The sequence below is a fragment of the Homarus americanus genome, unplaced genomic scaffold (genome assembly GCF_018991925.1).
Source record: "Homarus americanus isolate GMGI-L3 unplaced genomic scaffold, GMGI_Hamer_2.0 scaffold367, whole genome shotgun sequence".
Taxonomy (NCBI): domain Eukaryota; kingdom Metazoa; phylum Arthropoda; class Malacostraca; order Decapoda; family Nephropidae; genus Homarus; species Homarus americanus.
Window position 1 is genome coordinate 2,366,738 of NW_024743709.1, and position 27,705 is coordinate 2,394,442.

A 27,705-nucleotide genomic window follows, 5' to 3' on the forward strand; every position below is an offset into this window, starting at 1 on the left:
ATACAGTACTGTACAGTGCCTAAAACACATATTGTAGTTGAAGCCTACTTACAACTCACATAGACAACAAGTCTTTTACTGGATAAGCCAACACATAACCTTGGACTGAAAATAGTACTTTTCTGTAAAATTTTAAGTTAATGGATCAAACCTGATAAAAAAAAACCTTCATAATGGATAATTTGCAAAAAATAAAATTTTTATTTATATTTACAGTTTTCTTACAGTGTCCATGAGTAACACCACTCAAACACTAAACTTGGTTTTAGACTTTGTATTGCACACACTTTTCAGCTTCTCAACACACAATATGAAACTTTTAGTCCAGTTTATGGAGGTCTGCAATAAAAAAACACAGCAAGTACTATATATAAAAAGTTTTACTTACAGTTAAAGTTAGCACTCAGTATTTTGTTGAACAGACCATTGCACTCTCTCACCTCATCACTCTACTGGGTTGGGACCAGAGCCCAACATTTTGCTCTCATGTGAGCAGAATCTTTCATTTTCAATTCTAATTTACACTAGAAAATCAGTAATAAATAATGTAAATACATATGTAATTAAAGCTCCACAATATATACGTGAAAGACAAGAGTATACAACACAAAGGAAAATTATCTAGAAGAAATCAAATCACTTTTGGAACATTTTTAATTTACCCTCATCCAATTAATTCTCTATAAATAAATGAGACGAGTTTATAAAGAAATATTTGCTACAATCTTAAAATATGAATCCAGTAATATCTTCTGCCAAACTGAGAATATTACTCTTATCACAATCACAGAAGAGGAACAAGCCATTTTATTGACACATTTTCTGTGTAGTAGTGAACAAAGATGTTACATGCACCAGGCAGCTCTGTGAGGACTGTAATCACTCATTAACAGAGCTTCCTTATAAATTATTTTTTTTTATATTTCACCTTCTGTATAAACCCATAATGTTCAGTGCACCCTTAAAAGAAATATTATTTGCATGTGCTAATCATTATTTTTTTTAATTATTCTATCTTAACACCCATTAACCTAGGTCTCATATCTGATTAAACAAATGTATACCAATACACAAAATTAAAGTCTTTATTCTATATTGAGGACCGGTCTCTCCCTGACATTACCTAAGCTAGTGATAAGTCTGAATGATAACATACTGTTCACATGATGGTAATCTAGTCCTGGCTCCATGACACTTTATTTCTATTAACACAGCACCATGCTAACTGGCACTGTTATCCAGCACTCTTATACAAGGTTATAACACAGCACCATACTTACTGGCAATGTTACCCAATATTCTCATTCTTCCATTGAACTGTCATTTTTACAAGTTTCACTGAGGTTATCAATTATCTTGTTTATCTGGAAAACAGGTTGTTGTCCGGAACTCTCCTCTACGACCTCAACACCACTGTCTGCCAAAGAGGGGCGTGGTCCTGTGAAGTTACTTGTGCTGGTACCACTGCTACAAGCCATCTCTTCCTCACACTCTCCCATATGTTTAGGTATTCCAGAATCCACACAACCAAAGTCTTGTGGCAGGTTCAAGTCAAATTTTGTGCCTGAAGCAAAGTCATTACAGAGTATTTGAAAACAACAACAACAACAACAAAAACTCAATTAATAATTACCAAGACCACTACTATCACTACTGTGACTATTATCACTTCTTCTACTCCTACCACAATCCCCATTGAGACTTCATCTTAAATAACTAAACCACTTACCTTGTCTGTGGTAGAAGAGCAGATATGCTGTGGAGTATTCCTCTTCCCGGGGCTTCTGCCGTGTTACCGAGTCATCATTAAAATAATGCCATTCTCCCGTTACTGGACTACGTGCAAAGGCTGTGTAGTGGCCAGCCTGAGCAACTGCAAATAAATATTACCCTGATAAAACCTTTACAATTTGACTCGGTGCAATCCGTCACTTTTATACTGTACAATTATAACATTCTTTATGCACAAACGATGGTCGCTATACACAGTTGTTTATGATAACTTAAAATTAATAAACTTCTAATGGAATATCATCTGACAATCAGGAATGAGGTCAATTATTAACTGAATTGGAATTGAAGGAAATATTTTTTAAATGAAAAGATTTGAATTTCAATTGATGCGATGAATTGATGTTATTTCAAAATGATAATTCCAAAATGTTGGTGTGGCCAACATATTATTGATATTTTTCAAAGTTTGTTCAACATATCTAAAGTGTGAAACCAATTTCACACTTGAATGTTTTGAAGTAACTAGGTACATTGTTTAATGTGGGAATCCAGTATGACACATTTAATATCTTGCTGACAATTTTGGACAAATATCAGTCAACTTGCCAAACATGAAAAATATTAGAAAAGAACTTCATATAAAAACCTAACCAAACCGTGTTTTTTTTTAATAATGAAAATCAAATACAAAAAATGAATTGGATTGGAATTTGAAAATCACATGAATTGAATTAGAATTTATGATTTCTTTTTCATGACTTGAATTGATAAATTTTATTTCATCATTGGATTTGAATTGGAATTGACCCCATTCCTGCAGACAATATGGAAATGAAAGAACAATAAATACTGTAGAGTATATGATCTGACAAAGAGAGAGCTGTGGTGGATAACAGTCACCAGGAAGTGTGCAGATGCAACTGTTATGACAAGGAAATGATGTTACACTTTGTCCTGCTTGCATTTCTATTTTATGATTAACTTCCATTCCATAAATATTACTAAAGGCGTCATCAACAAGATCCTCCTTTCACTACTGGACGTCACTTTTACTATTCTATTTTGGGATTAAGTGCGACTTGAATTGACCTAAATAATAGATGGTTAAATTTTTTACCTGCTGAATCTGACCAAACTATTCTCAAGACACAGACTGGACAGATTGTGTTGCAGGCAAGAATAATAAAAAAAAGAAAAACGATGAATCCCTTGTGGCGGGATGTCTCAAGTACTTGAAACTCTTGTGACTCTGTAGGGCTTTTGTTCAACCAACCATATATTACATGATGATTCCAAGGTAATTATTACCAGTGTTTAGGCAACATAAATTGTAAAGTAGAGATGGCCAAAGAGTCTGTGACCATGTTAGTCATCATGCGGTAAGTTTTTATTATAAGCTTTGCAAATAACACTGCTGCTTACTTTAAGGTGATTACACATTATGCAAATGACACTATTGCCTGCTTGAGAAGTATGTTTAAGTAAGGTATATTATGAAAAAGTTAATCTATTTTAAAGTAAAAATAGTGCCGAGACACCAGGAGAGAGCATATCACTCACCACCCGTGTGACAGACGTAAGCATAAAGGTTGTACATCTTGCGAGAGCCGTTTTCACTTGCCACATAGTCTGATACATCTAAGCCATCAAGAGGGAAGATCACCTTGTCATCCAACTTTGTGCTCATTGTTCCATGAAACAAAAACCTGGGAAAATATGCCATAATTACAAAAAAGTTTTAACACTGCATAACTGCAAAGGATACAAGAAACATGAAGGTAACTTTGAGAACAACATACATAAAGAAAGTGTGAAGGTTAGAGTGGTGATAGTATTGAGGAGTGTGTGAGAGTTAGCACTATATGGTGGTGTGTGAGGGCTAGTGTGGTGTTAGTATGGAGGTGTGTGTGTGTGTGTGTGGACAAGAACACCCTAAGGAAAACATCAACAATGATGTGAATGTGCACAAGATTTAATTTATACACATGGAGGCCAACTAGATACAAACATATCGAGAATGTTTTTAATTTAGGTTTAGTTGGGGACACTGCAACAGCACAAGCGACCACTCACCGCTCCAAATGAATGATGAGGTAGGGAGGGTAACGCCACACAGATATGGTCTTTGTAGCCGGTTGTTTACGCTCACACTTGGGGCAGAACCACGAGTCAGTCTCCTCTAAGGTCTCACTGTAAGTAAAGAGACAGATATATTGTTAATACCGTGAGACTCCTGTCGAGTAGAAACACATGCAGAGGCATACCCAGGAGGGGGGAGCAAGACAACACAATAAAAATAACTGCATCACAAATTGAATGGCAAGCTATTCACGCACATACAGAAAAATATTAATTATCTCGTATTTCAACAACACCTCGGTATATTTCATTCAAAGTTCGCTTCCCTCAATGGCAAATTTCTGGGTACGGCACTGAATACAGGTACAGTATCCTTTGTTTAATAATGGGGTCGCGTCCCCAAAAACCGTAGCGAGGGATATCATGGACTATTACCCTTTGGAGATGGCATGTTGTTATTGTTACATGTAATGAAACTATAAAATAAGAGCCCACGTATTAGGCGTATAATCACTTGCCATACATACACACTCATGCTTTTAATTTTTCTATCTTATAGTTTTACATTATATTTTCTTTTCTAAGCCACATTAAAGTATTGTAATAACCTGACTCCAACTTTTATAATTTCACTACATGTAACAAAGGCACCCTGCTATCTCACCTCAACCCAGGTGCTCCCCCCATCAAAGAGCGTCAAGTTATCGCTAAAGAGAATTTTGACCTCGACTTAAGTGAGAAAGTGTCACATTTTTTATTGCTAAGCAAAATTAATGTTTAGTGAATTAATGTTAAATGAGGGATACTTATATACTATACTTGCACTGTCTATAATTATATACTGTGTACCTGCATTGTCCATAATATATGCTGAACTCTACTGTATCTGCAGTATCAATAATGTACATGCTGAAACAACTGACTAAACACCTATCTATCTACCTAATACTTCCACAAAATTTTATCTTACCTTTGTGTGAAGGCTCGTAAGCAATCATACAAAGTGAGAGGCACATTTTGCCGCATATCCTTCAGAGTGGGGTGATCAATGGTTGAGGCCAAGATGTGGCACTGAGCAGGAGTGAGACTTGTGAAGCGAACACACAGTGTATCACCGGCCTGCAGAATAACCTCAGACCCACCCAGTACTTCACAACCACGACAATGTGAAGAAAACAGGCAGCGGGAACAATTATATCCCTGAAAAAAAAAAAAAAATTGAAGGTAAAATTTAACGAGATGTTAAATGTATATTTTTCTTAACCCTGATAACACTTATGATGTAATATAAAAAAATTTCGAGTACAGTATACGTGCAAGCACTCCTTATTTTTAAGGCAATTCTCTAATACTGTATGTATTAAAACTGTAAATATTTCACCGTCTTTATAAATAACCTACAATCTAGGAACTTTTTAATCTCATTCCATCAACATTTCTTTACTTAAAAAACACTCAAATAATATTTCAAATAAATTCAAAGGATAGATATTGTTGCTGCTGGGTGATGTTAGATAATGCGAAGTGACATGAACAATGTTAAAAACATCCTAGGGTCTTGTTATGGATGGGAAATAGCCACAACAACACACCAAATACAGCGGTAACAATGAAACAATGGGAATAAATTAAGATATAATTTGGGTTTGCTTTTAGTGCTAGCAAAAAATATTACAGGTGAAAAAAAATTAAGGAGCAAACTCACTCTTCTATCATCAAACAATGAGAAGTAAACTCACCCTTCCATCAACATACAACAGGGAGTAATTGGTGTCAGGAGGTATTCTGAATGCCAAGGTGCGGATCAGCGATGCTGGACTTAGCCGAGAAGGAAGAGCCAGTAGCCCAGGGTGACCCATGAGCTGCATACATCTCTTGTTGTTGTTATCACTCTCTTGGTCCATTCTAAACACCAACGGCACACGCAATAATCTAAAACAAAAGTTGTATGTTCATTAGGTCACTATTTGCTCAATATATAAGAACTGATTCATCCCCAAAATAAATTCATCACATTTCTTCTGGTTCATATCTTATTGTCAAGGAATTCAGAGTCTTCTACAACTGACAACAATGGCTCCTCCAACTACTGTAGAAAAAAATTTTCTGAGACAATTCAATCAGGTTTTCTAATGCTGGAGGAACATAACTTTTATTATAAAAGGTAAACTGCCTTTATTAACAGCATCCTCTGGACGTGTACAGTTCTTAATGGATTGTAGTAAAATAGGTAATCTGTTAATTTCCTGAGCAGTGTACTATACTGATGTTTCTAATCTCAAAATGTATAAAATATATATTCTGTACTACTTTACCCGTTGTTATCAATTTTATAGACTAATACATGTTTAAAATTTCTTGTTTTTTAACTGTCTTTCTTTGTTTCTATTTTTCACTCCATTCTATGACTGGCTAAGGTCTTCCTCAGAGGGTTGGACTCAAATTGTAATGGTAATATCTTTAATCTACTGTATTTTCATTCTAACAATGTATCTTCAGTGTACACTGGACCTTCAATAAAGATTGATTTTTGGTTCTTGAAAACCTTAATCATTTGTAAATCATTCTTTATTGAACTTTACTTCTTATGGTACATATGGGATCACGAAAAAATTTAAATTTATCAAAACATAACCTGAAAGATTACCGAGTGTTTTAGTACGAGCGTTTAACTTTAGATTTTGTTCAAATTTCATATACTGTAAAGTTACAGTACTGTACTGTACTGTACTGTACTGTACTGTACTGTACTGCACTGCACTCCTTGATATGCTGGTTATGGGCCTGGGTTGAAAAAATTTAAATGTGATTAGGTAATTAGTATTAATTAGTGACTCTTAAAACAATTAGAACACATTTAGAATATTTAAAACACTAATGATGCTGTGCCTGTAAATCTTAAATCACATTTTATATGTTTAACCATTTAAACGTTATTTTCACTTTCCCGATACAAATACATGTACACTTAACAATTCTCATAAGAATTTTACTCAATTAATTGAATGAAGAACTTAATGGATTCTGTAGTAATAAACTGAGTCCTCTCAATACACAAGGGGTTTTATAGAGGCTATGTCACCTCTGTCAGACCTGAGGAGACTTGGAGCTTATGTAAAAACAAATTAAGAATGCCATCAATCACCTCTACTGTGCATGAGAGATCTGAACAAATCACTTGTATGAAAACGATAACGGTTACATTTGGATAAATAAATAATCCTCAGAAGTATAAGTAAATGCAAAACATTTTTAAAATAATTTTCCTATGTTTCATTACCTGGCTTTTGGTTTTTCAATTCTCCTCTTCTCCACAGGTATTAAATCAGCAGGTGTGAGGGAGACTTGACACACAGGGCAGGGTAAGCTCTCTCTGCCGTGGTGTTTACATGACATCTGTAATGGGACACAAAGTTGATCTAAAGTTCTGGAATTGGGTATTTTATTCAAGTGTCCATGAGGGTAATGGTGGTGATGATGAGGGTGGTGAGGGTGGTGATTGATGATGAGGGTGGTGGTGATGAGGGTGGTGATTGATGATGAGGGTGGTGGTGATGATGAGGGTGGTGATTGATGATGAGGGTGGTGGTGATGAAGTAAACTACAATAATTGATTAAATTAAAATTTCTTTTGTGTTTTCTGTGCAATTAAAAGAACGATAATCAAGGTTCTCACTGGGTCAAACAAGACCATGAGTGTTACTGTGTACATGTCCAACACACAATCCTGTGACCAGAAAATATGTCAAAATAGGTAAAAACAATTAACTAGCTGATATATATTTCAGTATTATGCAATTTTCTTAAAAAAGTCAACATAGAGTATATGAAAATCTGTTAAGGGAAATAGATGAACAGTATAATACTGTGTCATTATTTACACACTGGGTCTAAAAGTCTATCTATAATGTGAATACAGTCGGCCCTTAACATACGCGGGGGTTACGTAACAAGAGATACCCGTGGATGTTAGAAATCCGCGTATATGTGCTGCCCCCCCCAAAAAAAACCTGGTCCCCCCATGTCCTTATTTACCGTATATACCTGTGTGTAGTTCAAGTTTTTAAGACCAAATTATTTGGCAAAAAATTGGGGGTCGACCTCTAAACGGGTAATAGTTTCGTTAGGTTGAAAAATATTTACCAGTAACTACCAGTAAACAATGGAAACGATGCACCAACGCACCACCAGCTGTGAGTATCGGTACAGTTGCCAGGGCAGATTTCTTGCGTCATCATAGCAAGCCCAAAGTAGCCAAATCCATGGTATGGTAGCACAGGACGATGTAAAACAAAGTATTCATTTATTAAAGTTTATTTATAGATACTGTACATAAATTTTTTTTCATTACATTTGAAACATCAATCTTTGTTAATTAAATTTGAAACAAAAAGAAAACTACGATACCGTATTTTCATTAAAATATTACATCACAAGTATATTTTACCTCAACTGTGACTGAATGAATATAGGTATTCTCAGAAATAAATATGGAAATATAATATTTTTGCTGGAATGACGTACATATTACAGTGGAAAGTGGGATAAAATCATGAAAACAATGACTTTCACTTTCTTTCGTTATTCAAAAGATTTTACCGTAATCGCTTTTCGAATGGTTTTCAGTTAAAAAACTGTTGTACTCGTGCTGTATTACAATAATATTCTATCCTATCATTAGCCTTATAATCCCACAACTGAAAACCATTCGAAAAGCGATTACGGTAACATCTTTTGAATGAAAGAAAGAGAGTCATTGCTTTCGTCACAATTTTATCCCACTTTCCACTGTAATACGTACATCATTTCAGCAAAAATATTACATTTCCATGTTCTCAGAAATAAATGGTAGTTTTGTTGAAACGTAATGTACAATATTTAATATTAAAATGCAAAAATAGCTATAAAAACAATTAATACACCCGTAATGTACTGGCTGGCATCTCCACTCGTCCCTGCTCCCGCGTCCAAGGTCACCACTCCTCCCAACTCGCTCCCTCCTCTACCTCCTCTGCCTCCTCCACCCCCTCTGCCTCCTCCACCTCCTCACCGTCACTACTGCCGACAACGAACACAAATGTTTTGTGAATAACTGCACCTCCACTTCCTATGTACAGTACTGAACTGTACTGTGCTGTGCATTTTTACAAACAATAAACATGGCAAGAAAAGCTATTAAAAAAAAAAAAAAGATAAAAATTTCACTTTACTGTACAGTTACCTATCCTCGGCGACAGGACGGGGGTCATCGGGCTCATCGTCACTCAATTCCATAACGGGTGGTGAAGTGGGGGCGACGGTGGATTCAGCTGCTTCCTCACTGCCGCCAGTGATTGATGGTGTTAAATCTCTCCTTCAGTGATCAAAGAACATGGTGATGGGGAGTTGTCGTCTCTTTCTTTCATTTCTTCCATGATGTTTTTGTATGGAGCAAAAACGTCATCCATCCCTCGCATGAATTTCAGGGCACGCACCATGGAGGGGTCCATACTATAGGCCAGGTTTTTCAGTGCCTCAATATTCCTGGTCATCTCCCCCAACTTCTCCAACGTTATTTCTTGGTGCTCTTCCTCATCCTCTTTCCCTTTCGCTTCCTCTTCCTTGCCTGAGTCTACTAACTCCTGTAGATCCTCCTCGGTCAGCTCAGTGTCGTGCTCTTCAATTAGCTCCCTAATCTCGTCCTCTGCCATGTCCTGGAAGCCTTCAGCAGCCACTTTCCTTGACAGTGCCAGGGTCTTTCTGAATATTTTCATTAAAATCCATCAAAATCATTTTCCTTGTCATCATCTTAAGCACCAAACAGCTCCTCCCAGTCTTCTCCTTGAACAGGGCTAGAGGGTACGTGTTTTTCGAATCGTTTTCAATTAAAAAAATGTTACAGCACATGTATATTTTACCTAAACTGTGCCTGAATGAATATATTCTCAGAAATAAATAGTAGTTTTGCTGAAACGTGATGTATTTCAATGTAAAATAGGATAAAATACATGACGAAAACAAAAGACTTTACCTAACCTTCCAATGTTCAAGAGATATTACTCGTTTTTTAATAGTTTTCGGTTAAAATACTGTTATATTACAATGATATTATATTCATACTGTGCTTGATATACTACATTCACGGAAATGTAATATTTTTGCTGAAATGACGTAAGTATTAGTGGAAAGTGGGATAAAATCGTGACGAAAACAATGACTTTCGCTTTCTTTCGTTCAAAAGATGTTACCGTAATCGCTTTTCGAATGGTTTTCAGTTAAAAAACTGTTGCATCACAAGTGAATTAGGATAGAATATTATTGTAATACAACAGTTTTTTAACTGAAAACCATTTGAAAAGCGATTACGGTAACATCTTTTGGACGAGAGAAAGCGAGTCGTTGCTTTTGTCACTTTCCACTGTAATACGTACGTCATTTCAGCAAAATATTACATTTCCATATTCTCAGAAATAAATAGTAGTTTTGCTGAAACGTAATGCATTTCAATGTAAATTAGAATAAACTACATGAAAACAAAAGATTTTACCTAACCTTCCGATGTTCAAGATATGTTACTCGTTTTTTAGTAGTTTTCGGTTAAAATACTCTTATATTAGTGATATTCTATTCATACTGTGCTTGATATAATACATTCACGGAAATGTAATATTTTTGCAACTACAATGCTGATGTCAACACAAGCGTGGTTACAGCGAGACTGACTGAGTGAGGGAGAGCTATGCGTGTGTGTGTGTGAGAGGTTGCGGGAGTGGGCGGTGTCCAGTGTTCGGTGCCGCGCGTGAGTTGAATGGCGCGCGATTTGAATGTACTTCAATTACTTCAATGTACAGAATATTCCTCCGGCGGGGCAATCCGCGTATTTGCAAATCCGTGTATTATAAACCCGCGTATGTTAAGGGCCGACTGTATCTACATAACCTGTCATGCTTAAGAATATATACAACAAACTAATCCTCAAAACTTCCATTTCAAGTGAAGATGATACAGTACAGTACTGTGATTTGATTTTGCATGTAACAAATAAAATTAACACAAGGACACAAATCTGTTTCTAGACCTAATCATTTTTTCCACTTACCTCAATACAGCCATCACAGAGTAGACAGTCTTCACACGTGTGGTGGGTCCTCAGTTCCGTCTGACACATTTCCTCGAGACAGATGTTACAAGGTCGCCACTGGCTACTGCCGCCACCACCACTGCCACTGCTGCTACTACCGCATGCACCAATGGTTTTGTTGATACTGCTGCCTTGTTTCTCTGATGTACCAGCAACCTGAAAACCAGGCAGTCCGTACTTACTGAACATCTTTGTTGTTCATTTTCACTACAAGTTAATGAAAAAGAGGAAACAAGAAGAAAGGGGGAGAGGTTACCCCAAGCTCTCAGACATGAGGAGGAGGCATGTCAGGTCTCGCACAGGTAACCTTTTCCCGAGCTCTACATTCAAAGTTTGTAGTTAACATCACATGATAGCTTTTTAACAACAGAAAAATACCTAAATCACAAGTAATATTTAGTGCTGAGCTTTTTCAAAGATGGCTCCTTACCTCACCCGATGTTGACTCCACTAATACCTCGGGTGCTTCCTCCTCCACGCTGGGTGGTGGAGGAGCCAACTGGAAGGCGTATATGCTACGAAGATTGTAATTGAGAAATTTGGTCATGTAGCCATCCTCCTGTAAAGACAGAAATCTTGTTGTAAACATGGAACATGGCCATAAAACGACGATGTATCACGTCAAATAACACTAGCAGTCACCAGTAATGCTCCTACAAGTTCTAATAACATACCAGCAGTTAAGAAAAATTTCCTTCACTGACTTTTGGAGAAAATAAAAACTTTCTCATCAATTACAGTACTATGGAAAACAACTTTATATGACAGCCATATTGTTCTTACCAGATCAAATTTTTTCCAAACCAACCATTATCTTGACACTTCAATGATCCTGCATGCCAAAACTCTGATCAACCAGCTCAGAGTTTCAGAAACCATACAAGATATACCATAGTACTTATTTTCAAAATAATATCTCTTGAATAAATCTGAAATGCCTAACTTATATTATCATACCTACCAACTATGATTACTACTATTTAAATCATGCTGCAGAATTCTTATCATTATTACACAACATTGTTAAGTTTTGGACTTTTTTACAATCAACATAAAATATAATGGATTCTTACCACTATGCGGGCAATGTGGTTGTCAAACACCTCAGCTGTTACTAGATGTTCTGCGGTATTTAGACCGACCATCTTACAGAGTGCAGCTTTGAGATCACTAACATACGAGACCTTGCACAGAGTAATGAGGTAGCGCGTGGGCACACCACCACAACTTTGGACATAGGCTACAGCTGCAATAAAGCAATATAATGTTAGTTATAAATTTTAATACAGTATGCTAGATAAAAGGCTTTAAGGAGGTAAACTTTAACTCCCTTCACTATGGGGTTGCCAGTTTTATTATTCTCTTTGGCCGATGCCAAACAATATCATTCAGTACGGAGAGACCCATTGTACCCAAGGGGTTAAGAACACACAGTACAGTTAACCCGCTAATAACCCTACAGTAATACTACACACACCAACCTTCCTTCCCTAATACCACACACGCACTTTAAAAGATCAATAAATCACTACTAATAAAATTAAATAATTTTAGAAAAATACTCACATATCTGAATTTGATTAGCGTATGGGAGAGGCACAGAAAGGGTTCCAAACGGGTCATATTTGACTGACTTGTGTCCACAAGCTGAGCACACCATCTGTGATACAATATAAAATTCAAAACATTAATAAGATTCAATTACAGATCATTAACTCCAAATTCATAACCGTACTTTCTTCCCCACTTCTGTTCAGTATATTCAAATAATATAAACTTAGAATTCTATCTATGTTATGAAGAATAAAACAGATCACTGGAAAACCTTGCCAGTGTCAATCACAGTACGTCCTCCACATCTTACCGAGCTCTTAAACTGTCCATAAAAGGTTTCAACAACAGCACTCTTGGCATCACCAACAAAAGATCGCCACGTTAGCTCCGCTTGCCGGTGTTCGTGTGACGACACAGAAGGTGACGGAGCAACGTGCAACTCACTCTCAGAGGTGGATGTAGAACTATCCACAGTTCTGTCTACAGTCGCCACCTGGTATTTTTCCAACTCGTACTGGACGTTTTTCTCCTCCAGACGTATACGTTTATTTATTGCAAGCTCGTCCCTGTTGTCTAGTTCTTCACTATCAAATTCTCCTTCAACCACCATTGGCTGACATCCTCTTTTATCATGGAACAGATTCACTTCTTTAACACGTTTTGTTCCGGATTTACCTAAGTTGTCCAAACTATTTTTTAATCTCGACTTCTCAAACTTGCCGTACTTTTCTGAATTAAATAAGAGTTCGTTATTTGCTGGATCATCTTTAACCGAAACATTAACATTAGAAGTTTTGGACTCTTTAATATTATCGTCTAGTTTAACAAGATGAGAATGAGGAAACTCCACATCACAATTCTCCGTTTTTTCTGGTCTATTAGCTAGCAAGCGTTGGTTCTTCTCCTGCCGTAGAGATTCATGAAGGTGATTCTTCTCCAGGCTGGATGAACTATCACAGTGTAGTGTCTGAAGACCACTGTTGGGCACCAGGTTGTGAGTGGTGCTGATATCACAGTCTGAACTATCACACAGGTCACCTGCGCCTCCTCCCAACTGATTGTACCGCCGGATGCTGCTACTGCCACACACTTCCGCTGGATCAGATATATCCGACGTCACACTCTCCGCGTCGTGGCAACTGGTTAGGTGAAAATAAAATTGGAACCTTAATTATCTGACAATATCTTAAAAGAAACTGAATGAATGTAAATAAGACAACCCATCATGGCAAGACATCTAGTAAAGCCAGCATGGCTTCTTGACCCACCAAGTCTCAATAGTACAGTAGTCTTGTCTGTTTCACATATATATATATATATATATATATATATATATATATATATATATATATATATATATATATATATATATATATATATATATATATATATATATATATATATATATATATATATATATATATATATATATATATATATATATATATATATATATATATATATATGTGTGTGTGTGTGTATGATAACTATATGAAACAAGAAAACATGAAGTCCTGTCACTGCACTACATTCAGGGGTAGAGTAATTGTATGCACCACACAATACTCTTTAAAAATAAATCTTATTTAAATTGCAAAAATGTAATTGGTAAACACTTGATTAGAAATTATATGTAGGTCGACATTTTAAGCTTGAAAAAATCAATCCAAAATCAGAGGTCGACTTATATGCCAAGTATAAAATGTGAAGCTTTACTACAGAGCGGTAAACAAATGGAACAGCCTGCCTAACACTCGCTGTGCATCACTTAGCGTAACTCCCGTGGCCTGCCGCTAATATTTCCTTCTGAAATTCACGTTTGGTAAATTTATTTGACATAGAGATTATAATAAAATAGTAAATTCCAAATAAATTCAATTACAAAGAATTAAAATTAACAACCCAATTACACAAGCAAAAGTTTAAAGGCAGCAAGAAAAAACGAATATTGGAACACAGTGATGACTGAAAGGTAAATGTTGAAGATTACAAGTCATGTTATTCTGTGATCATGACCAAAATAGTGTACCATCACTGGCATAAATGGCATCTCCTTCACTCCTGCCACACAGATGTTTTTTTGAGCCACCGAGGCCAACAGGTCCACAATCTGTCAATATTACAATGAAACATTCAACCAATGACCAGAAAAATAACAGTTACCCTCATACCCAACCATACCGCTGGTTTATGGAGAAATTACCTTGTAGTCCCTGCGAGAGAGAGGTCATCACAGGAGACATTCATTTGAGTAGGAATAAGGGCACGCACTTCTTCAGGAATGGGCTGCAATCTAAGGTTGACAAGATGTGCATCAACAGAACTGCTCGACACACTGCTCTTGGGTGAAGCGGCGCCACTGTCTAAACCAACAGTTTCCTGAAATGTGAAAATCACTTTGTTGAAAATATTTTCTATGTGATTAAATTCAATGAAGTGTTAGGATGTGACATGTGACCTTGGGGGATAGGGTGAGGGATGAGGAGACGGGTATGAGGCATGAGACGGGTATGAGGAATGAAGTTGAGGGGAGGTTTATAAAGTTTAAGATGAGGTATAACAAATTCCAGTATCTAGAAGTTTGATACAGAGAAGTAAGAAATTCTTACTATATAGTTTAGGATATATTTCAAGAATTACTATTGATTTATGGGATGAGAGAGCACAGACTCAACACAACCATGAATGAGAAATATTCTTTACACACTTCCTGAAAGAAAAGATGACATATATATATGAATCAGTAGAGAAGAAATTCAAGAGTAGTGAGTAACTAATGAAGATTATTGTCACATGTGTATATTTATCCTTTCCATAAATTTGTAGGTTTTTTAATTGGTACACCATCGTGACATCTGATAATATTAGTGCGAGACCAAGTAATTACAGTACCGTGTTATTGCCCTCCCCAAAAACTTTCAAAATGCATACACATATTTTTGCTAATTTAATGAATTTTGATGTATGGCAAGGACAAAAGTTGTGGTGATCCCTATTATTATATGCCGGTTCCTTTGGTTCACAGTTTTCGTTACACAATATTCTCTCCTGTCTTACTACTATTAAGTGATTGAATCAATAACCAACCTGACCATAACTTAATCTCTCCTGAAGTAATATTATTATTTCTAGTCATAAAAATGATTGCTTTGCTCAGAGCTTTGTATAACTTTACCTCTTGTGGATCACTGCGAAGTTCTAGTGGCTGCTTGAGTAAATGAAGTGACTGCGGAGAGTTTGGGCAGTGAGGCGAGTGAGGGGAGGTAGGACAATGAGGCGAATGAGGGGAGGTAGGACAGTGAGGTGACTGAGGGGACGACGGGGAGGAACAGGAGTGGCTGCCCCTGCTGCCACTTGGTCTGTTGCTACTACTGGTACAACTGCTGCTACTTCTGCTGTTGCTGCTGCTACTGCTACTACTACTGCTACTGCTGCTGCTGGCAATTCCACTGCTGTCCACAGTTGCATTATTGGTCTTCCGAATCTTGACATTATCCAGATCTAAGCTCCCCCCACCATCATCAGACAGGCACATTTGCTTGCGCAGTGTCTCAAGGAGGAGCGTGACAAACTCTTGACAGTCGTGCTGCAACGTTAAGAGTGATGTCATTCATCAAGGCTAATACTGTACTCACATCAACATGGTAAAGCTCAATAAATCTAATCTTAATACCAAAGCAGCAGTGTTTTAGGCAAGACTGATTTTATCCTTACTGATACTGTCTTTCAATTACTGTGTGATTAAAACTGGTACTGTATTATAAGGTGCAGTACAACAGAAAAAACAAATCTTGGGTCCCAAAAATATAAAGGTCTTTGAAACGATTATTTGATATCAAAGGTATAGAGTATTGAAGGGGAGAATTCTAGGTTTGGGAAATAACTATCCAGCAGTGTGACCATTAGTTTTGTGGGGTCTGTCAATACTACTGCCTGAATCCTCTGTGCAAGATCAGAAAATCTGGTAAAGTATAACACATTAATACTTAGGAGTAAAACTAAGAATGGATACCGTAGTTCAGAGTTATAGAGAACTAAAATAACTACACGATTCATTTTGTCTGTTAAAAATGATTTTAACACTGGCTTTAACGACTCCGTACAAGATAATTAATCTCAGAGACACACTTCAACATACATCCCAGCATCACAAACAACCCGTCTTACCTTAAATACTTCGTCAACTTAAAAATCTCTCACTTGTCTATAATCCCGGAAATCTCTCCATTGCTGCCCAAACGCATCCTTGAAGTCAGCTGGCCTCAATGACGAGTATTTGCCGCACCAGATCTTGTGTGTTAGTTGGGAGAATTGTCCAGCGAGGGAGTCCTTGTTATTTACATTACTGTGATAGTTGCTGAAGAAGTACTGAGAGGGAAATAAAGATTAACTATAGAAACACATGCACACATCCACGCCCACACTATAGGAACACCCACACATCCACGCCCACACTATAGAAACACCCACACATCCACGCCCACACTATAGGAACACCCACACATAGACAACACCCACACATCCACGCCCCACACTATAGGAACACCCACACATCACGCCCACACACAGGAACACCCACACATCCACGCCCACACTATAGGAACGCCCACACTATAGGAACACCCACACTATAGGAACACCCACACATCCACGCCCACAATAGGAACGCCCACTATAGGAACACCCACACATCCACGCCCACACTATAGAAACACCCACACATCCACACACCATAGGAACACCCACACATCCACGCCCACACCATAGGAACACCCACACATCCACGCCCACACTATAGGAACGCCCACTATAGAACATCACACCACACCATAGAAACACCCACACATCCACCCATAGAAACACCCACACATCACGCCCACACTATAGGCACACACACTATAGAACACCCACACATCCACACCCACACTATAGAAACACCCACACATCCACACCCACACTATAGAAACACCCACACATCCACACCCACACCATAGAAACACCACACATCCACACCCACACTATAGAACACCCACACACCCACCTATAGGAACACCCCACACCCACACATAGGAACACCACACACCCACACTATAGAAACACCCACATCCACACCCACACTATAGAACACCCACACACCCACACTATAGGAACACCCACACACCCACACTATAGAACACCCACACACCCACACTATAGAAACACCCACACATCCACACCCACACCATAGGAACACCCACACATCCACACCCACACTATAGAACACCCACACATCCACACCCACACTATAGAAACACCCACACATCCACGCCCACACTATAGGAACACCCACACTATAGAAACACCCACACATCCACGCCCACACTATAGGAACACCCACACATCCACGCCCACACTATAGGAACACCCACACATCCACGCCCACACTATAGGAACACCCACACACCCACACACCCACACTATCGGAACACCCACACATCCACACCGACAAAAACACATCCTTAGTGACGTTTAAATAACAGAGTAATATTTCTTTAATCATTTTACTCAATGTGTAATGCACTCATACTTAATGCAATTATGATCCTATGATGCCTCCATCTAGTGAATGAAAGCTGTCTGTGCACAGTGGGCGAAAGAAGTGAAAAATTACAAAACATAAGACTTTTAAGTTTGTATATACTGTACTGTACACAATATAAACTATTAACACAATTTTTTTTATTATAATCCACATAAAACATGCTGAGTCAAATACTAAACTGCATCATATGCTGCAAAATAACTGCATTTTATTTTCAGCATAAACCACTCTAGGTAATGTATCACAATCTTTGCAATGGTTCTTTCCATTTTTCAAAACACAAGAACAAATTACATCATGAGCTAAGACAGGGTGTGTGTGCATATATTATCTGACCCCATTTTAAAACTTAATAACCTCAAATATATCATAGATCTATAATACTTTTGAGGTTATCAAGTTCTAAAATGGGTCAGGTAATTTATAGAAACCCCGTAAGTTTACACAAGACAATACTTTACGTTGATTATACACCCGTGAGCAGATTCATACATCGAGGGGATATGAATAAAGTATCTGGGTGACCCACCTGAGCAATAGGTGGTGTATTCACCAGGCACTGGATTCCTGCCGCCATGAAGCAAGTATTACCCAAATTCCGAAGGCCACATATGCCACCAACTGCATTTTCATCTGTAAGTTAAGAAAACAATGGATGGCCCATCAACAACCAAAACACTTCATGTATTAAGACACAGAATACATAATTATGTATGGGATTTATATCAACAAATATTGTCAAATTTTAAAAACTAAATAGAACAAATAAACATCACAGAGTTCTTTACAAGATACAGTACTTTCAGAATAACACAAAAGCACACCTAGAAAACCCATAGTTAGCTAGTAATTAGCACGGGAATAATGTCAATAAAATCTTCAGAGCGTCATTACCACTAATTATCCTGCAATCAAATCATAGACCATAGATTTGGAATCGGCATGCCCAGGATTACCTTCACTCAGATTTTCAACCAAATCCAAATTTTGGGTGTAAACCGCCCAAAAAGTAATGTAATGCCTTAGTAATTTTTTTCACGAAATATACTTTTCTCTCAGAATTGGCATTTTAGGGATTGATCTAATTAAGTACTGCATAACTGACATATTACCACTGTGGATCAAGAATGAAACTGAACATTTAATAAGAATAATCTTACCATACCTGTACCACTATAACTTTACCTGTTACATCACCATAAGTGAGAGCTCCTGATTCATGGATTGGGCTGTTAAAAGTTCCTGGCATATGGGGACCATACACAGGACCAACACCAAAATCTCCCGGCTCTAACCCTGGCATCTCACTCAAACCTGTCGAGTCGGCATTATCAGGCGGCTCATTGTTTAGCATGGAGTAACCCAGTCCTGGGTGAGAGCACTGACTCTCATCAGCCCTGTTAAAGGTACATAGTGTCAGCATCTTAATAACTGTAAAATACAATACAGTAAAAGCAACTTCTCATTTGTTGGTCAAAATGTTATCACAATCATACCGTATGATACCTACTATAATCTGTTCACTCAAACTTTGCAACTGAGGCCTAGGGTCAGTTTGTACCAAGGCAACCGATTGGCTAGCGGACAGACAAGTAGAGTCGGTACAGTATATAATCTATTCCATTTATATTCTAATATTTCGAAGGATAATATCTATTTTGTGTTCATCTCTGATAGTTTCTGCACTTGGGGAAGTAAAAATTAGCTTGTGAAAAGCCCTGGTAACATAAATATCATAAAGAAAACAAGGCAGAGTTTACGTTGCTTAACTTTCATGTTTGTGTTCTTTTTATGACATTTTAGTCACCAGTGCTTTTCACAAGCTAGTTTATGCTTCCTCAAGTGAGGAAATTATCAGAGATCAGCACTAAAAAGTTATTACCCTGTATCTTAAAATATCAAATTATAAGTACATTAAATTAACTACTCAAGAATTGTAGTGATTCTTTGTGTGTCCTTCCACCAGCCAATCAACTGCCTTGCTACAAATTGACTCAAGAGACGTCCAAAATGGAATAAGAATATCAGCGAGACACCATTATAACTATAGCAGATGCATTTTTCTCTCATCCCTATTATAGTAAAATATTAAAGTGTACACCTCTGCAAAGCATAAATAATACTGATTAATCATTAACACAAACAATTAAGTAATTTCCCATTAGCAGGACTCTTCAATCCCCATAAATCTCCAATAGGCTGGAGTGGAAATCGGGCCAGGAAAATTCTTTCCATATTCCGGGCCTGCAAACGAATTTCCGAGGATGAATATCTCTCTAAACCTCTCCATTCTGGGCCTGGAATTAAATTGCCTAGGAGTACTAAGAGATTGTATCATGCTCCAACGCATCCCCACATGCTTATTTCATATTCTGCTGCCATTGTAGAAATGAGTTCTCTTACTAACTGCTGTTTTTGCATACAATTTGTGTTGTGCAGTACTGTGCATTTCTGTACCAAGACACAGTCAGTGAAGAAAGAATAATGTGTTAAAAACATTATTACCATGTAAAATGTTATTACACTCATGTATACTGTACTGTACATTCAGTAAGTGGGAAACACTGGAACACCTTGACTTTCATATCTATTTAAAGACATCAGGTCATGAGACCCACTAATCCCTCTTCCCAACAATGGATGACCTGACATTGCACCAGGTCAGTAATATGAGCTCACTAATCTCCCACCCCACCTCTCCACTGCAAATGAGAGTAGTAGTTTATATACAATGGATGACCTGACATTGCTTCAGGTCAGGTCAGTAACACGAGAGCCACTAATCTCCATCGAAAGTGTTAAGACATAATTATGTTCAGCAGTGCATGCCTACTGTAGGCTCAAGATGACAGCATCTGCTGGCGAGTACAGTATACTCGTATACAGTACTGTACAGTAGCAGTATACTGTACATCATTTTGTTTATTTACAATATATTGTAAGTGTACAGAGGTGTTTGCAAAAATAAATACAGCTCTTGTGTTTGTCGGTGCGAGATGTGTAGTTTAGACTCTTGGGAGGTAAACTTACCCCAGTGCTGAGTGGGAAATTCCACTGTCTTGGCCGTGACACACAGCTCCATTCACACCTCACACGCCTGTATCTTATAATTTTTTTCTTAAATACTGTATATTTATTTAACCAAAGTTTGAAATGAAATACTGCATTCAAGATTATTGGATTATTTTAAAAAAAAGTGCTTATAAATTAATTAGAACCGATTCTATTAACTCTGGTATCAAAATGTATTTATCTTAATAAAAGAATGGAGTCCCCATCATTTTATTATGTCAAAATATTTTGTTTAAGGATCTATTATTGGAACAGTCTGCAGAGAATTTATTCAGGATCATTATGGCACCAAATTCATTTCTCTAACACAATTAGAAAAAATATACAGTATACACTTTTTTGCAAGACATAATTAATTTCACTCATGCCTGCAGTCTAAATGCAATACCCTCTCTTAGACTCTTGGAAATTTTTCTCAATACCCAAAAAAATTCCACATTCCTGTAAATCTCTCATCCCCGGAAGAGCTCTGCACCAATTGTTTCGACTAATGGGGATACCACTTAATAAATGAAACGAAAACAATTACACTTTACACATGATAAGAAACACTACCTTATCCATCCATAAGTTATACAGGATAAGTCATCAAGATCATCTGGAGGTTGAGTCTCAATGCTGGGAGGACCACCGTCTTCCTCATCATCTAGCGCTCCTCCAAGGGGAGAATCTCTGTCTAAGTCTATACTGTTGACAGGTGAAGACACAATTCCTTCATCTGCAGAGAGAAAAAATTCAACAGACCGCCTACAAGACTGGAGGATAAAAAGAACTTAAACAATAACAACACACACAGGAGACACCTAATTGATAATACTGTACATATATGTTTAATTTTAACGATTACGTACTGTAGTCTGTACTGTACCTGGTGCATCACTGGTGCTAGGAGCTAGTGGGTCTTCTAGTTGCTCCGAAGGCAGAGGACAATGACCCACTGAGGATGGTTCCTCTTGTGCTATGGGTTCATCCTCTACTAAACCTTCCCCCGGACCTGGACCAGTCAGTAGCAAGTCACGTGTGCAGGCTTCACCCGACGACATCTGAAAATAAACAGCATGACTGAATAATACTGAGAAATGTACAAGCCAAAGGTAGTTAGGGAGATTCCTATCAAGTATAACTACCATGAGAGACACAGTACTGTATATGTTTGCCTCAATCTATCTTTTATTCACCTTGGGTGGATGTAGCAATTAACCCTTAAAATCATCAATGTTTTACGACCAATTACCACGTTTACATGGGTAAGCCGCACTTACCTGATGGCAGCTGTTAAGTGAAACCAGAATGGGATGTTATCTACTTCACATCACAAACCCAGGGAGCCAGTCTACAAATTACAAACCAGGGGATGGGCACAGCTTTGGTGTCTAGTGACCTGGTTACCATCTGACACACTGAAGCTAGTGGGAATAGCTGGCAGGCAGAGTCACTACTCCCTCAGGTAATCTGTGGCTACCTCTGCTGTATGCAAAAAAATGTAGTTCATTAAATTTTAAAATATACCTTTTATAATTGTTAAGATACATGCAGAACCAAAGGGAAACACAATTTGAGTACACTACAGGTGCAATACTATCATTTCTAGTAAAGCCAACACTCAATTTTTTTTTCCATGAGCTTCTTACAGCAAATTTACTGCACTCTGTAATTATGTTCCATGACAGGTATTATACAGAACCATTAAAACTCAGTACTGTACACATAAGTGTATTCATTTACATGAAAACTAATGGATACTTAGACAGAATAAACTTACTGGTGTACTAAAATATTCATACAGTATACTGTACTACAGATACACTTTTCTTTGCTGTAAGTACAGTATACATTTTTATATTTAATTATTCACACTCTGATTATTCATATTTTTAGGGCATGAAAATCCCTATAACATTCTCCAACACATCTTATGCTGGGTATCTCCACTGAGAGAGCTTGACAGGAATGTGTCTTCTGGTGTAAAAAGTCCTGACTGAGAGGAGGAGGCACCCACTCAGGGCTACCCAGCTAATTACTGTGCATCACACACAGTGAGATCAAGCTAACAAGAGTTTAAATTGTGGCACAAAAACATAAAATATCTAGTGATGTGAATAACAGTGCAGTGTACATCATCTATTCAATGCAGATATCAGTTTAAATGAGAATTGTGTAACACTTGTTGTAACTCCAGGGAAGAAAGCAGTGGCAGGGTTGTTACAACACTCACCTCCTGCTCTGAAATCCATTTTAAAAATCACTTGACTCAAAAGTGCATACAGCAGTTACTGACAACTCTTGTGGACTGTTTTATATACAGTACAGTACAGCCATCCCATACTGCTGGGTATAGTCATCTCCACTTAATATACACAATAAGTTCCTGACAATCTGTACATTAACCAGATGTACATTATTCTCATGTGTGTTAAGTGGACATTTGTCTGCACTCATAATCACATAACTTACATCTTATACTCGATTTTCATTTTGGGATAGTTAAGAATTCCGTGGATGTTTTTATGAGAAGAGTGTACTGTAATTATTAAGTTCAGGGAGAAGGGTTAGGAACATAAACCCCTTTTACGAAATAAAACTTATTTTTTTCAGCATGGATTCACTTGTTGAGTATTTTCTTGAAACACAACTCTGGGTTCAAGCAAGAGAAAGCATACAAGGCACAACACTTGGCTTCCTCAATGAGGTTGGTAGCCAGAGTGAGGGTTGGTGCTGTGATCCTCTTCTACACCCAGCACACACAGTTAAGGAGTAAGTTCCATGAAGGATATCCAACTTCAAAATTGTCAGCTTCCAACCATCATTGGTGACCACAGCTTGTAATGTCATCTTATTTATCATTTCACCACTAATAGCTTACTAGCCATTCAGCAGGTTAGTCCATTCTTAATTGTTTTGTTACAACCTTATTGTCCAGGAGGTATCTCGATTAGTTGGATTACTTAGACCTCTCTTATGACCCACCTCACTCCTCCACACCCAAGTGAAGGCATTTGCTTGACAGTAATGCTGTTCTTCACGAGTTTTTTGCTTGATTCGAGTGGCATTGATATAGATGATGTCAAGTTTGCTGGGGTGGTGTAAAGTTTAATAATATTAGAGTGAAGTTTAGTAATATTAGAGTGAAGTTTAGTAATGTTAGAGTGAAGCTTAGTAATGTTAAAGTGAAGCTTAGTAATGTTAGAGTGAAGCTTAGTAATGTTAGAGTGAAGCTTAGTAATGTTAGAGTGAAGCTTAGTAATGTTAGAGTGAAGTTTAGTAATGTTAGTGAAGCTTAGTAATGTTAAGAGTGAAATTTTAAGATTAAATATTAATTCTTCCATTGGACTATTTTGTTGCCCTTTACCTGACACCAAACTGTGATAGATCAAATGGTTGAGGTTTACTGTGAATACAAACTCCATTTTTTTCCTATTTTGGTCACAACAGCAATCACCCTACACAAGTTTTCCTGCTTCATATTTAAACAAGCTTTTATTGTTGTTTGGGTTCTTATTAAATCATTCCTTTATTTTGAAATATTATCTGAGGCTGATATGCTTTGATCACAACAATAGAGTACCATTTTATGAAGACAATATACAGGTACAGACTATCTTAGTAGAAAATTAACTGAAGAGCATCAGACTAGCATACAGTGTTGCAGCATGTGGTGTTAGTGAGTGTGTTGGCTGCTACATCTTAACACACACACGCACGCACGCACGCACGCACACACACACACACACACACACTTATTATCTTTCATAAATATTTCACATGACTTAGGATTTCTATGTTAAATATAAGTTAAATTATATTCATATTAATGATTTGAAGGATGAGTGTGTGGGTGAGGGTAGAGTGTGTGGGTGAGGGTAGAGTGTGTGGGTGAGGGTAGAGTGTGTGGGTGAGGGTAGAGTGTGTGGGTGAGGGTAGAGTGTGTGGGTGAGAGGGTGGGTGTGTGGGTGGGGTGAGTGTGTGGGTGAGTGTGTGGGTGAGAGTGTGTGTGGGGTGGGGGTGTGGGTGGGGTGGGGTGTGGGTGGGGTAGAGGGTGAGGGTGTGTGTGGGTGAGGGTAGAGTGTGGTGAGGGAGTGAGGGTAGAGTGTGTGGTGAGGGTAGAGAGTGTGGGTGAGGGTGGTGTGTGAGGGGGGTGGGGTGTGTGGTGGGGGTGGGGTGTGAGTGGGGTGGGGTAGAGTGTGGGTGAGGGTAGAGTGTGTGGGTGAGGGTAGAGGTGAGTGAGGGTGGGGAGTGAGGGGTGGGGTGTGTGGTGAGGGGGGTGTGTGGTGGGTGTGGGTGAGGGTGTGGGGTGTGGGTGTGTGGTGGGGTGGGGGTGAGAGTGGGGTGGGTGTGTGGTGAGTGTGTGGGTGAGGGGTGTGTGGGGTGGGGGGGGGTGTGTGGGGTGGGGTGGTGTGGGTGGGGTGGGGTGTGTGGTGAGGGTAGAGTGTGTGAGTGAGGGTAGAGTGTGTGAGTGAGGGTAGAGTGTGTGGGTGAGGGTAGAGTGTGTGAGTGAGGGTAGAGTGTGTGAGTGAGGGTAGAGTGTGTGAGTGAGGGTAGAGTGTGTGGGTGAGGGTAGAGTGTGTGAGTGAGGGTAGAGTGTGTAGGTGAGGGTAGACATCCAACAATGACAGACATTCAATTATCGTATGTAAAGACTTAAAAGACGGCCATAAATAGATGTTTCTACGTTAATAACTCCACTATCTGTCAGAAGAGTGTGTGTTGAGTGTGTGGTGAGTGTGTGGTGAGTGTGTGTGAGGAGTGAGTGCGGTAATAACAAGTCAACATTTATGGAGGTCACACACAAACCAAAACAAAGAGTGATCACCATCCCCCCACAGCTCCGGCTCCTACCCACACTCACCCCCACAGACTGGCCGGTGCCTTACCTCGCATCCCTGGTGGGTGTGGAGCTCCTGGGTCTGGCTGGGGACTAAACACAGTATCAAAACAGTAGGAGACCGGCGCCACTCTCCTCTACCTCCTTGGCTGCAGCTGTGTACGCATGCGCAGGACCATTTGTTCACTGCTAACGCAATATTTTCCTGCGCCAGCCTGATTTTGTTACTAGATTATTAATTTTATTTACTATAATTTTAATGCTAGAAATATTAAAGGTGTGTTATGATAATTTTTTATTATATTTGTTAAGTTTGAGTAAGAATCGTGAGTTAAAACAGTATTGTCGAATGCACTTGACAGCTATACCAAAAGTATAGGTTTGTTTTCACCATATTCCAAATTTTAATTGTTTTATTAATTTATCCGAACGAATTAAGTTAATATCTTGATATTCACCGAGATACATCCACCAAGTGTGTGTAAACATCGTGGCTTTAAATGACCATTGTCGAATACACTTTCGAGTGACAGTTACTTATTGGTAATATTAAAGTATCATTAACTAGTTTCACAGTTTAAGATATTTGAATTTAAAGTTCATATACATCAGATTACTATCATAGTATTCTTAGACTACATCCATGTATATACAGTATTGTACATTGACCTGGGTATTGTCGAATGCACTTACAGAGTGACAGCCACCTAAGGCAAAGTAAAATTACCATTAAAAAGATTCTACATTTCAATAATACAAGCATTAAATTCTACATGTTAAATAAGCTTCATATTTTTAAGTTACATGCATCAAGTTTGTGTAAATATTGTAGTAAATTAAATATTGGCGAATGCACTTCAGTGATAAGCCACTTTTTTTTTTGCTCAAGTCGCTGGCTCTCACAGATGACGTCACGCTTATGAGTATGGGGCCTCTCATAACTCAGTCGCTGGCTCTCACAGATGACGTCACGTTTACGAGTATGGGGCCTCTCATAACTCAGTCGCTGGCTCTCACAGATGACGTCACGCTTATGAGTATGGGGCCTCTCATAACTCAGTCGCTGGCTCTCACAGATGACGTCACGCTTATGAGTATGGGGCCTCTCATAACTCAGTCGCTGGCTCTCACAGATGACGTCACGCTTATGAGTATGGGGCCTCTCATAACTCAGTCGCTGGCTCTCACAGATGACGTCACGCTTATGAGTATGGGGCCTCTCATAACTCAGTCGCTGGCTCTCACAGATGACGTCACGCTTATGAGTATGGGGCCTCTCATAACTCAGTCGCTGGCTCTCACAGATGACGTCACGCTTATGTGTATGGGGCTTCTCATAACTCATATATATATTAACCCTTTACTGTCATAACCGAGAGTTGCCCATAATGCTTAATTGTTGTTGGACTAAAAGACCATCAGTTGTTGAAGGGCAGTGCGGTACTAACATTATGGGGGCGAGATTCTCCTGAAATATGAAAACCAAACAGTAAATGTGGAAAACAAAATAAACAAAGGTAAAGAACCTTTATTAACCTTAATATTCAAATTACATTATTTATGTAATTCGAAATTTCATATCAAGGTTTTATCATTATTAAAGATAAATATAAAAGCATTATTAAACACACCTATATACAGAACATTAACTAGACAATTCATCAATTTCAATTCAATTTCATTTACTCTTAACATCTTGAGAGCCACAGGTGATAAGGTGGACATCAAAACTGTTCCTCTTAT

General features: G+C 38.2%; 1 protein-coding gene across 2 annotated transcripts; it reads right to left on the reverse strand.

Annotated features, from left to right (window-relative positions):
• Window positions 1–362: 362 nt before the first annotated feature.
• Window positions 363–26,140, reverse strand: LOC121877424. 2 transcript variants are annotated; one of them, XM_042383181.1, is made up of 21 exons: window positions 26,012–26,132; window positions 22,403–22,607; window positions 22,009–22,183; window positions 21,696–21,858; window positions 19,254–19,465; window positions 18,598–18,701; window positions 16,688–16,855; window positions 15,663–16,073; window positions 14,691–14,866; window positions 12,798–13,626; window positions 12,500–12,593; window positions 12,007–12,179; window positions 11,364–11,492; window positions 10,892–11,089; window positions 7,094–7,209; window positions 5,553–5,745; window positions 4,784–5,013; window positions 3,808–3,924; window positions 3,295–3,440; window positions 1,730–1,873; window positions 363–1,564 (listed from the first exon to the last, which is right to left on the reverse strand). In XM_042383181.1, the coding sequence occupies exons 3-21, from the start codon at window positions 22,181–22,183 to the stop codon at window positions 1,302–1,304; spliced, it is 4,041 nt and encodes a 1,346-aa protein (XP_042239115.1). In that variant the 5' UTR covers window positions 22,403–22,607; window positions 26,012–26,132; the 3' UTR covers window positions 363–1,301. The 2 variants fall into 2 exon arrangements, with proteins under 2 accessions (XP_042239115.1, XP_042239116.1); XM_042383182.1 differs by lacking the exon at window positions 22,403–22,607 and having other exon boundaries at window positions 26,012–26,140.
• Window positions 26,141–27,705: the final 1,565 nt, after the last annotated feature.